Here is a 13,181-nt window from a genome sequence, read left to right as displayed (position 1 = left end):
TAGCAGAAAGGATTGTTGTTGTTGTTGTTTTACGCATTAAATACTTCTATTAACATTTGAGGAAGATAATGATGATAGCTGTAGTGGCGGTGATGATGATGATGATGATGATGATGATGATGATGATGATGGTGATGATGATGATGATGGTGATAATGGTGGTGATGATGATGATGATGATGATGATGATGACGACGACGGCGGCGACGACGATGATGATGATGATTGACACGGTGGTGTTCTTAGTGGTAGTGAATGAAGAGGATCTCTACCTTCTTTTCACGGCAAATGGGTGGAGGATGGCGGGGTGGGGGTAGAATCGTGGGAACAAACAGATCCTTTTGCCAAAGGTGACTCTATATAAACAGAGCGCCAAGATGTAGATTCGTCGCCATTTTAGGTCCTGCTTGCCAAGATGTTGAAGCAAATCCTCGCGACTCTTACCTTCGTCGGTGAGCTCTGACATCGTGATTATCATCATCATCATCATCTTCATCACCATCATCGTCATCGCTATCATCATCATCATCATCATCATTGCCCTTTTCATCTTCCTCCGCCTAATTCTTATCATAATCCTCATCACTATTATTGTCATTATTGTTGTTACTATCATCGTAATCATCATCATCATTATCATCATCATCATTATTATTATTATTATTATTATTGTTGTTGTTGTTGTTGTTGTTGTTGTTGTTGTTGTTGTTGTTGTGAGGCGCAATGGCCCAGTGGTTAGGGCAGCGGACTCGCGGCCATAGGATCGCGGTTTCGATTCCCAGACCGGGGCGTTGTGAGTGTTTATTGAGCGAAAACACCTAAAAAGCTCCACGAGGCTCCGGCAGGGGATGGTGGCGAACCCTGCTCTACTCTTTCACCACAACTTTCTCTTACTCTTACTTCCTATTTCTGTTGTGCCTGTAATTCAAAGGGTCAGCCTTGTCACACTGTGTCACGCTGAATATCCCTGAGAACTATGTTAAGGGTACACGTGTCTGTGGAGTGCTCGTGTTGCATATTTGGTAGGGAAAAGGAGAACTATTATCTTTAATAACACATTCATTTTAGTTTTGCAATAATACACAACTACCACAACCACCGCCAGCGCCACCTCTCCTACATGTTAAATCGGTCTTTTTTCTTAAACAACAAACATCGTTAATATATTTAGAATCATACAATTTTCACCACATCATAAGTAAGCAACTACACCATCCGTCCATAAGTATGCCTGCACTTAATAATTCTCGTGTTTCCTGACGTTGAACTCTGAAATACTACGATGCCTGACATCAGGTCTAATCTTTCTCAGGGTGTTACCGCAAACAGCGATATCTGCCTCTCGCTCTTTCCTTTTGTTATGTGATCGCAATAGAATTTATGTATATTTAGATGCAGTTGTCGAAGAATTTTATAATTTTCCCCATTTTACACAGTTATACTAACATCTAGAAACACATACACACACACACATACACATACACACACACTCAAACACAACTAAACTCACACACTTATGTATCTATATATTATCTATATATTATCTATATGTTATCAGGATATCTATATATTATCAGGGCTAAAGGCAAAAAACAGAAATGTGCGTGCGTGCATGCGAGTATATGCGTATATAGACGTGTATATGAACCTTTTCGTGTGTGTGTGCGCGCGAGCGCTTGAGCGTGTATGTATGAATTACTTTTGGCGAATGTGTGGGTGCGCATGTGTGTGTTTCAAGCGAGTGTGGACGAGCATATGCACACAGGTACATATATGTGGGTGTGCGTGCGCGCATGTGTATGTATGGACATGCGCGCATACGCGCTCGCCATGAACATATTTACACCTTTACTTTACATTCTTATTGCTTATTTTTTTACACTTCTTCCCCATTTTTCTGTTTTTGTATATCTTTAGCCAACTCTGATGAGATTCGACTTTTAAATAGTTTTAATTATGGTAATTAATTTATAAAGGTCTGGAATCGAAACAGCTGTCAGAGATGTTGTCGAATTTTTCAATTAATAAATGTGCAGCGGTTCATTGCAAGTGAAATACTTATCTAACAGTTCGTTACTTATCTAACAGATTCTGCAAGAATCCAGATATGAAATTCCGAGTAATGACGTAGGTAAATCAGTACATACAGACAGACAGACAGACAGACAGACAGACAGACTGACAGACAGACAGACAGACAGATAGATAGATAGATAGATAGATAGATAGATAGATAGATAGATAGATAGATAGATAGGCCCTTTCTGTTTCTTTGTTTTAAAGTTTTATCTTCGTTTTCTGCCCTAGTTGCCGCCGAATATGTCCATACACATATGACCGAAGATAGGGGTGAGTTTCTTTTCATTTTCGTTTTATTGTTTCTTTTTTTTTTTTTTTTCCCGTTTGATATTTTGTACTTACTTCTCGTATAATCCTTTGTCATTAACTGCTTCAGTACGAAAAGATGTCGTCTTATCGGTAGTTTTGTTGTTTTTCAACAAATATACCTTCGAAAGTTTTCTGTTGACGACAGTTACATATAGAGAAAGAGAGAGAGAAAGAAAGAAAGAAAGAAAGAAAGAAAGAAAGAAAGAAAGAAAGAAAGAAAGCAAGAAAGAAAGAATGTGTGTGTGTGTGTTTGTGTGTCTGTGCTTGTGCCCCATTATCGATTGACAACCGATGCCGGTGTGTTTATGTCCCCGTCACTTAGCGGTTCGGCAAAAGTTGCCGATAGGATAAGCCCTAGGCTTACAAAGAATAAGTCCCGGGGTCGATTTGCTTGACTAAAAGGCGGTGCCCAAGCATGATTGTGAGCCGACGCTCTAACCACTGACACACACTTGTATGTATGTATGTATGTATGTATGTATGTATGTATGTATGTATGTATGTACGTTTGTATCTATGTATGTATGTACATGTGTATGTTATGTATATTGTAGAAGTTCCAACCGACTGGTTTATAGAGGTCAAACGTGCTTCGATTAATGGTCAACCATTGAAAACAATGCGTGGCAGAAATCCTCAAGTCTGTGCTTCAAAGTGTCGTAAAATGAGAAACTGCAGATCTTTTGAGTTCACAAGAAATAAGAAACAATGTCGTCTCTTTCGCGATGATGCTTCTACCAAAGTTCTGCAGAGGGAAAAAGATACTACTTTCTACCAACTAGAGAACTGTGAGTAACAAACATTCAATTGATAGCTTGTTTGATTAATTGATTGATTCATTCATTCATTGAGTGAGTGAGTGAGTGAGTCAGTGAGTCAGTCAGTCAATCAGTGAGCGAGTGAATGAGTGATGGGGTGTGAGTGAGTGAGTGAGTAATAATATTATATCCTTGCTTTAATTCTTTATTGTCTTTGTTTTTCAAACAAAAAGTAAATGGCATAAATACATTGCTGGGAGCCCGCTTAAAGAATAAGAAGAGTTTTTATACATTCAAACGAACTAACCTCAGGAACTGCAAACGCGAATGTCAGAAACATCCAAAATGCCGTTCTGTCGAATTTAACTCTCAGAAACGAAAATGCTCTTTGTCTTCTGCCACACACCAGACTAACAAACTTAAAGTGAAAAACAAAGGATGGAATTATTATGAACTCAACCGTGAGTTTTTTTTCTTTTGTCTTTATTATTATTATTATTATTATTATTATTATTATTATTATTATTATTATTATTATTATTATTATTATTGCTATTGATGACAAATAGACATTTAGGCAAGATCTGATTGTTTTATTATACATAGATATGTTTTTAGATCGTAAGAAATACGAACGTAAGTGCTAGTACGAAGTTACTCGAGGGCAACTATAGCTATAAACCATGGTTTATATACAAGTAAAAAATAAACGTTACACAGAAAGAAGTGACCAAAGTCAGCTACGAGGATCGATCTACGTCTGCTACAGACGGCCGTGAAACTAGAAATTTTAATTTTACAAGCGAGAAAGGAAATTTGTTGGGATTTTAAATCGTTTTATAAAGCATTTCTAAGGCGGCGAGCTGGTAGAATCGTTAGCACGTTGGGCGAAATTCTTAGCAGTATTTCGTCTGTCTTTACATTCTGAGTTCAAATTCCGCCGAGGTCGACTTTGCCTTTCATCCTTTCGGGGTCAATAAATTAAGTACCAGCTGCGCACTAGGGTCGATGTAATCGACTGACTCCCTCCCCCAAAATTTCGAGCCTTGTGCCTAGAGTAGAAAATATTATAAAGCATTTCTAAACGAAAACAGGCTTCGATGTAAACAGTCTTCCATCAGAATCACTTATTTATAGTTTTCGAACCCACTCTGGGACCATATTAACCACGCAGTAAATGTAAATGATCGCAAAAATTGTTCAATATTAATTGAGGGCATTCATTCAACAATTAAATATCTAACTCATTATTCTTCACTTCGTTACTAAGACTTCCACGATACAAATGTGATGCTTGGTCCCCGACTACCCAAGTATAGACTATTGCCTTCTTAACACCATCTGCAACAACAATGGATTCCACATCTCGTTCATTTTCACGCAAAACACGCATACGAATTTTAAATGTTGACTTTTTGTATGGGCAACGTTTGCTTACTTTTGCTTTTGTGTGTGTGTGTGTGTGTGTGTGTGTGTGTGTGTGTGTGTGTGTGTGTGTGTGTTACCCTGGGAAATAATAACACTTGTTATTCGAAATAAACAAACGATGCTTGGAAACTGAGTTTTTGACTTCCATAACGAAACACACAATTGTAGAACTCACTCAGATCAGGAAATAAATTCAAATTTAAAGCAAATCAACCAAAGTTCAAACAATTCAAAACGAACACATTTACCATGTTTCAATTAAATATCCATTATTTAATTTTCTCCTAGATTATTTTAATTTTCACACGAATAGACCTTGAACAAATGGACATTCATGATATTTTCCCCTTTAATGAGTGAATATTGCTCTTAGTGTAATGTGAGGCGAAATCGTTTTCCATTGGGAACGGATATCATATCTCAGACTCGTCAAACCAGTTCTTGCTTAAATTCCGTTCATCGCTTTTATGTCAATATTGTCTTAAGTTATGAAAATAACAGCCTTCAAATAATACCTACATTATATATTTTGTCTTTTTCTTCTTTAGAGAAGATTAAACCTACAACAACTACTACAACTACACGCTTTATTGAATGGACAACACCGCTCGTTTCACATTCCACAACGTCCTCTCCACAAACGCCAACAACATCAGCTTCAACGCAAACAGCGACAACTTCTACAGAGCAAACAACAACGCCGTCTACTGGAGAAACAACAACGCCGTCTACGGGAGAAACAACAACGCCGACAGAAGAGTCAACAACGCCGTCTACTGGAGAAACAACAACAACGCCGATAGAAGAGTCGACAACAACGCCGTCTACAGGAGAAACAACAACAACGCCGATAGAAGAGTCGACAACGCCGTCTACAGGAGAGACAACAACGCCGTCTACAGGAGAAACAACAACGCCGTCTACAGAAGAGACAACAACGCCGTCTACAGGAGAAACAACAACGCCGTCTACAGGAGAGACAACAACGCCGTCTACAGGAGAAACAACAACGCCGTCTACGGGAGAGACAACAACGCCGTCTACGGGAGAGACAACAACGCCGTCTACAGGAGAAACAACAACGCCGTCTACAGGAGAAACAACAACGTCGTCTACGGGAGAAACAACAACGCCGTCTACGGGAGAGACAACAACGCCGTCTACGGGAGAAACAACAACGCCGTCTACGGGAGAGGCAACAACGCCGTCTACGGGAGAGACAACAACGCCGTCTACGGGAGAAACAACAACGCCGTCTACAGGAGAAACAACAACGCCGTCTACGGGAGAAATAACAACGCCGTCTACAGGAGAGACAACAACGCCGTCTACAGGAGAAACAACAACGCCGTCTACAGGAGAGACAACAACGCCGTCTACGGGAGAAATAACAACGCCGTCTACAGGAGAAATAACAACGCCGTCTACAGGAGAGACAACAACGCCGTCTACAGGAGAAACAACAACGCCGTCTACAGGAGAGACAACAACGTCGTCTACGGGAGAAACAACAACGCCGTCTACGGGAGAAACAACAACGCCGTCTACGGGAGAGACAACAACGCCGTCTACAGGAGAGACAACAACGCCGTCTACAGGAGAAACAACAACGCCGTCTACAGGAGAGACAACAACGCCGTCTACGGGAGAAATAACAACGCCGTCTACAGGAGAGACAACAACGCCGTCTACAGGAGAGACAACAACGCCGTCTACAGGAGAAACAACAACGCCGTCTACAGGAGAGACAACAACGCCGTCTACAGGAGAGACAACAACGTTGTCTACGGGAGAGAAAACAACGCCGTCTACAGGAGAGACAACAACGCCGTCTACGGGAGAAACAACAACGCCGTCTACAGGAGAGACAACAACGCCGTCTACAGGAGAAACAACAACGCCGTCTACAGGAGAGACAACAACGCCGTCTACAGGAGAAACAACAACGCCGTCTACAGGAGAGACAACAACGTCGTCTACGGGAGAGACAACAACGCCGTCTACAGGAGAAACAACAACGCCGTCTACAGGAGAGACAACAACGCCGTCTACAGGAGAAACAACAACGCCGTCTACGGGAGAGACAACAACGCCGTCTACAGGAGAAACAACAACGCCGTCTACAGGAGAGACAACAACGCCGTCTACAGGAGAGACAACAACGCCGTCTACAGGAGAAACAACAACGCCGTCTACAGGAGAGACAACAACGCCGTCTACAGGAGAGACAACAACGTCGTCTACGGGAGAGAAAACAACGCCGTCTACAGGAGAGACAACAACGCCGTCTACAGGAGAAACAACAACGCCGTCTACAGGAGAAACAACAACGCCGTCTACAGGAGAGACAACAACGCCGTCTACGGGAGAAACAACAACGCCGTCTACAGGAGAGACAACAACGCCGTCTACAGGAGAGACAACAACGCCGTCTACAGGAGAGACAACAACGCCGTCTACAGGAGAGACAACAACGCCGTCTACAGGAGAAACAACAACGCCGTCTACAGGAGAGACAACAACGTCGTCTACGGGAGAGACAACAACGCCGTCTACAGGAGAAACAACAACGCCGTCTACGGGAGAGACAACAACGCCGTCTACGGGAGAGACAACAACGCCGTCTACAGGAGAAACAACAACGCCATCTACGGGAGAGACAACAACGCCGTCTACGGGAGAGACAACAACGCCGTCTACAGGAGAAACAACAACGCCGTCTACAGGAGAGACAACAACGCCGTCTACGGGAGAAATAACAACGCCGTCTACAGGAGAGACAACAACGCCGTCTACAGGAGAAACAACAACGCCGTCTACAGGAGAGACAACAACGCCGTCTACAGGAGAGACAACAACGTCGTCTACGGGAGAGAAAACAACGCCGTCTACAGGAGAGACAACAACGCCGTCTACAGGAGAAACAACAACGCCGTCTACGGGAGAAACAACAACGCCGTCTACAGGAGAGACAACAACGCCGTCTACGGGAGAAACAACAACGCCGTCTACAGGAGAGACAACAACGCCGTCTACAGGAGAGACAACAACGCCGTCTACGGGAGAAACAACAACGCCGTCTACAGGAGAGACAACAACGCCGTCTACAGGAGAGACAACAACGCCGTCTACAGGAGAGACAACAACGCCGTCTACAGGAGAAACAACAACGCCGTCTACTGGAGAAACAACAACAACGCCGATAGAAGAGTCGACAACGCCGTCTACAGGAGAGACAACAACGCCGTCTAAGGGAGAGACAACAACGCCGTCTACGGGAGAAACAACAACGCCGTCTACAGGAAAGACAACAACGCCGTCTACGGGAGAAACAACAACGCCGTCTACGGGAGAAACAACAACGCCGTCTACGGGAGAGACAACAACGTCGTCTACGGGAGAAACAACAACGCCGTCTACAGGAGAGACAACAACGCCGTCTACAGGAGAGACAACAACGCCGTCTACAGGAGAAACAACAACGCCGTCTACGGGAGAAACAACAACGCCGTCTACGGGAGAAACAACAACGCCGTCTACAGGAGAGACAACAACGTCATCTACAGGAGAGACAACAACAACTACGTCTACAGGAGAGCCAGCAACGCCATCTACAGGAGAGTCAACAACGCCATATACAGGAGAGTCGACAACGCCGTCTACAGGAGAGTCAACAACAACCTCGACAGAAAAATCAACAACGCCATCTACGGGAGAGTCAACAACGCTATCTACATCTGAGTCAACCGTGCCTTGTACAACTCAGACTGTCTCACCCAGTGCAGAGCAGTCAACAACACTACAATCTACAATGCACTCATCACCATTGACAACAACGCCATCTACCGACAAATCAACTATTCCTACCACTGTCTCTTGCATAGAACCAACGCCCTCAACAGCTCAACCAACGACTACCTCGGAACCACGTATATGTCCCACAGAGCCAGCAGGAAAAACTTCTCAAGAAACAACCATTTCTGTTGAACAGACAACAACACCTTCAAGCATGCCGACAGAACAGTCTACGCTTTCTACAGAGCAGTCAACAACGGAGTCAACAGAACAAACAACAACACCCTCTACAGAACAGTCAACGTCTTCTACAGAACAGTCGACGACGCCCTCTACAGAACAATCAACAACACTCTCAACAGAACAGTCAACAACGCCCTCTACAGAACAGTCAACAACGCCCTCTACAGAACAGTCGACGACGCCCTCTACAGAAGAGTCAACAACGCCCTCTACAGAACAGTCGACAACGCCCTCTACAGAACAGTCAACGACGCCCTCTACAGAACAGTCAACAACGCCCTCTACAGAGCAGTCAACAACGTCTTCTACAGAACAGTCGACGACGCCCTCTACAGAAGAGTCAACAACGCCCTCTACAGAACAAACAACAACACCCTCTACAGAACAGACAGCATCACCTTTTACAGAACAGTCAACAACGCCCTCTACAGAACAGTCAACAACGCCCTCTACAGAACAGTCAACAACGCCCTCTACAGAGCAATCAACAACGTCTTCTACAGAACAGTCGACGACGCCCTCTACAGAAGAGTCAACAACGCCCTCTACAGAACAGTCGACAACGCCCTCTACAGAACAGTCAACGACGCCCTCTACAGAACAGTCAACAACGCCCTCTACAGAGCAGTCAACAACGTCTTCTACAGAACAGTCGACGACGCCCTCTACAGAAGAGTCAACAACGCCCTCTACAGAACAAACAACAACGCCCTCTACAGAACAGACAGCATCACCTTTTACAGAACAGTCAACGACGCCCTCTACAGAACAATCAACGACGCCCTCTACAGAACAAACAACAACGCCCTCTACAGAACAGTCAACAACGCCCTCTACAGAACAGTCAACAACGCCCTCTACAGAAGAGTCGACAACGCCCTCTACAGAAGAGTCAACAACGCCCTCTACAGAACAAACAACAACACGCTCTACAGAACAGACAGCAACACCTTTTACCGAGCAGTCAACAACGCCCTCTACAGAACAATCAACGACGCCCTCTACAGAACAGTCAACAACGCCCTCTACAGAACAGTCAACAACGCCCTCTACAGAACAGTCGACAACGCCCTCTACAGAACAGTCAACAACGCCCTCTACAGAGCAGTCAACAACGTCTTCTACAGAACAGTCGACGACGCCCTCTACAGAAGAGTCAACAACGCCCTCTACAGAACAGTCAACAACGCCCTCTACAGAACAGTCAACAACGCCCTCTACAGAACAGTCAACAACGTCTTCTACAGAGCAGTCAACAACGCCCTCTACAGAACAATCAACGACGCCCTCTACAGAACAGTCAACAACGCCCTCTACAGAGCAGTCAACAACACCAATTATTGTGACTCCAAGTAAGTATTAACATTTTAAAATGATCAACTTACGAGGGTGGACTGAAAGTTCATTGGCCGGCTATGAAGGAGTGATGCTAGAGCTGTGAAATCTTGCATGCATTAATTTCAACCCTTCTTATTGACAAGTGCATTGTTTCTTTCCCAATCAGTATTGGGTGCCACACCCCACCGCAGAACCCAGTGTCTCCAAGAGAAGAGCTCTGCAGCAATACCACACACGCTACAGTGACTGCCTCGATTTCTTACAGAACCAGCACATCTCACTTTTGTCAGCCCGTCAGTTCTTAATATTCATTTAGGACAGCAGCAAAACAAATTTTTGTTTTTCCTTTTCCTGAAATGTGCCTCATTCTACGTCTCATCTCTTATAAAATATTGTTTCTTTACTAAACAGAATACATTGGATGCTTCAAGGATTTCTTACACATAAAAGCAATGCAAGGGGATTTAATTTCCTCACCAACGATGACCATCAAGTTTTGCAGAATACATTGCGGAGCAAAAGGTTACAAATTTGCCGGGCTTGAAGTAAGTCAAACCAAGCTTCCTATTTATTATAATATATCGAACATAACTCAGTTTTTGACAATTGCATACATAATCTGAGTGTGTGCGTGTGTGTGTGTGTGAGAGAGAGAGAGAGAGAGAGAGTGTGTGTGTGTGTGTGTGTGTGTGTGTGTGTGTGTGTGTGTGTGTGTGTGTACAGATGAACAATGCAGGAGTACATTCACTCTTACACATCAAAGGCTTTAATGATATCATAGAGGATTTAAAAAAAGATTGGTTTCCATTGCTCCCTTCTCTCTTTTTTTTTTTTTTTTTGGTCTTTAACCGACTGGCAACAAAATTATAAGTTGTACCTCTTTGAGGATGGAAACCGCATTGGAGACTCCGACAAGATTAGATCGGAAAATTGGTTGACCTGATTCAACAGCATGTGAGATAAGTTCTTGCAAATTGATGCTAACAGAGAGGTCTCACTGTAGTTTCCACATACTTCGCTGCTCCTTTTTTGAAGATGGTCACAATTCACACATCTTCAAAGTCACTCGGATCAGATTTCTGTTCTCAATTTATAATATCAGGTGGTGAAAATTTACCTTCAAATATGTTTTCCTGTTGCTTGTACGACTCAGCAAGAACAAAATGTAAACCAGAGGCTTTTTAGTGACGCAAATGACAATGTTTCAGGTTGGGAAAAACGCCATTCCAGACTGTTTTGGAAACGTAGCAAGATCAACATGACAATCATCATAGGCTGTTGGTGGTCTATTCAGTATGTTACTAAAGTGTTCAGGCCAAGTGCTGTCTTCAGCTTTCGTCTTGGTAAGTCCAAATACGGTATAGATAAGTGGAATTCACATATAAGATGTTGGTCAGCATAACTTTGAAATTCGTTAGCCTTAGCTTGCTACCAGTCGTTCTGGACTCTGCAGATGTGAGCTTGGGCATCCGCCCTGCGGCATTGAAAGTTGGTGTTCATGAATCGGAGTTTGCTGATTTCAGCAGGAAGATTCGAACTCGAAAAGACAGGCAGAACATCAACACATCAAAATGGTGAATTGTTCTCCTTGCTCAATATCTGGAAAGATTTAATGTCCGTGCTTTCTGAAACCAGATTAGTGAAGGAGAGCAAAGTGGAAGGAACTGGTCTCAAGTACAAAAGAAAATCCTCAAGAGAAAAAAACATATCTACAGAGTTGGTGCGACGCTGGAGAAGGATCTGAACCTAAATCCCACCTACGCTGATGAAAGGTTTCGTTATGAATAACTGTCAAGGATAGTTATCTAACAGCAGTTGGTGTATATGCACTGACACTCGCTATATACACACACAAAATCGGATTACATTAATTCTAACTTGACAATAAAATATCAGATTTCATGACATTGCATTGGGTGGAGACATTCTGCAGTTTGTTCTTTACATTAATTTCAGCAACTATGATAACCTTTGGAAAAGTAGGCAAATAACTAGACGACTTAATAGATAAGCATCTAAAGTGACTTGTTAATATGAGTCACAAGTAGGCGACGAATCGGCAGAGCCATTAAGGCATATGAAAACATGTTTTTATGTTTGTTCCGGACCTTTGCATCCAGAGTTCAGTTTTGTCTTTCGGATTTTCGAAGTCAAGTATATTCGATATAATGAATTTAGCCTTCCGCACAAAATTCCTGTATCAAAAATCAATATTAGAAGCAAGAATCGTCAAAGTTCAATAGCGAGTAGTTAAAAGACGCACATGCATATAAAAGAGTGAGGGTGACCCCTTTCGGCCATGAATGACCATGGGATTGCACCTAGAAAGCTTCCGGGCAAGGTTGTTTTATGGAAGATCAACTGTCGCCCATGCATATCAGCCTCTCCTCTCCATGACACTGATGTTATCCAAAGGAAAGGCAAAGGGGCCGATGCAACTTGGCACCAGTGACGTCGCGAATCGTTTCTACAGCTGAGTGAACTGGAACGACATGAAATAAAGTGTCTTGCTCAAGAACACAACACAACACACAGCCCGATCCAGGAATCGAACTCACTACCTCGTGATTGTGAACCCGACGCTCTAACCACTGAACCATGCGCCTTCACAAACGTATACAAACACAGATATACATTTGCACACACAAGTACACACACACACACACACACACACAAACGCCCTCTGACACACACACATTGACAAATATATATAGAAACAAACAGACACATAAACACAATGACAACCACATACACGCAAAGATAAACAAACAATAGACAAACAGATATATACACACACACACATAAACACACAATGTAAAAACACACACACAAACACTCACACACGCGCGCGTATGCACGCATTACAGAGTAATCTAAAATTTATATACAAATCCGTCTAGGTCACCCCGACCCATCACTCATCTTACATTCGTGCAATTTGAAGTTGTTTTGTTTAAACTGATGAGCGTAGCGCTGCAACATTCAACTTAATTAATTCTTTAAATATCAGCAAAATACCAACAGAGAGCTGCAGCAATCTTAATTGAAGTTCGCATTGATGGTCACGAACGGCAAGGCTGACGACCGCTAGAACACGAACTAGGGAAAGGTGCGTCTACGTTAACCTTGGACCTATTAGAAATAAGTGATGAAAACAAAAGCGACAGGGGGTGAGGATTTCTGGAGTGGTGGGCGAAGACAATGGGTTGTTTCACTCTCTCTTATTCACTT

At 43.1% G+C, this 13,181-nt stretch overlaps 1 protein-coding gene across 3 annotated transcripts in view; it reads left to right on the top strand.

The window, feature by feature from the left end:
* The first annotated feature begins 387 nt into the window (after nt 1-387).
* LOC106867217 (uncharacterized) overlaps nt 388-13,181 on the top strand; it is a 25,857-nt gene continuing 13,063 nt past the window's right edge. The window contains exons 1-7 of one of the 3 annotated variants that reach the window (XR_016244063.1): nt 388-452; nt 2,308-2,349; nt 2,943-3,176; nt 3,380-3,607; nt 5,123-8,927; nt 9,265-9,964; nt 10,362-10,495. Coding sequence is in view for 1 of the 3 variants with exons in the window: in XM_089361880.1 (XP_089218006.1) it covers nt 416-452; nt 2,308-2,349; nt 2,943-3,176; nt 3,380-3,607; nt 5,123-9,964; nt 10,362-10,495 (5,517 nt within the window). In the remaining 2 variants the exon portion in view is untranslated. Of the gene's footprint in view, nt 453-2,307; nt 2,350-2,942; nt 3,177-3,379; nt 3,608-5,122; nt 9,965-10,361; nt 10,496-13,181 lie in introns of all 3 variants that reach the window. The other 2 variants (XR_016244062.1, XM_089361880.1) reach the window with 2 other exon arrangements.

This window comes from Octopus bimaculoides, chromosome 13 (assembly GCF_046866305.1).
Source record: "Octopus bimaculoides isolate indiv1 chromosome 13, ASM4686630v1, whole genome shotgun sequence".
NCBI lineage: Eukaryota > Metazoa > Mollusca > Cephalopoda > Octopoda > Octopodidae > Octopus > Octopus bimaculoides.
The sequence above is the reverse complement of the archived record's forward strand: the minus strand, read 5'-3'. Positions and strand labels throughout refer to the sequence as shown.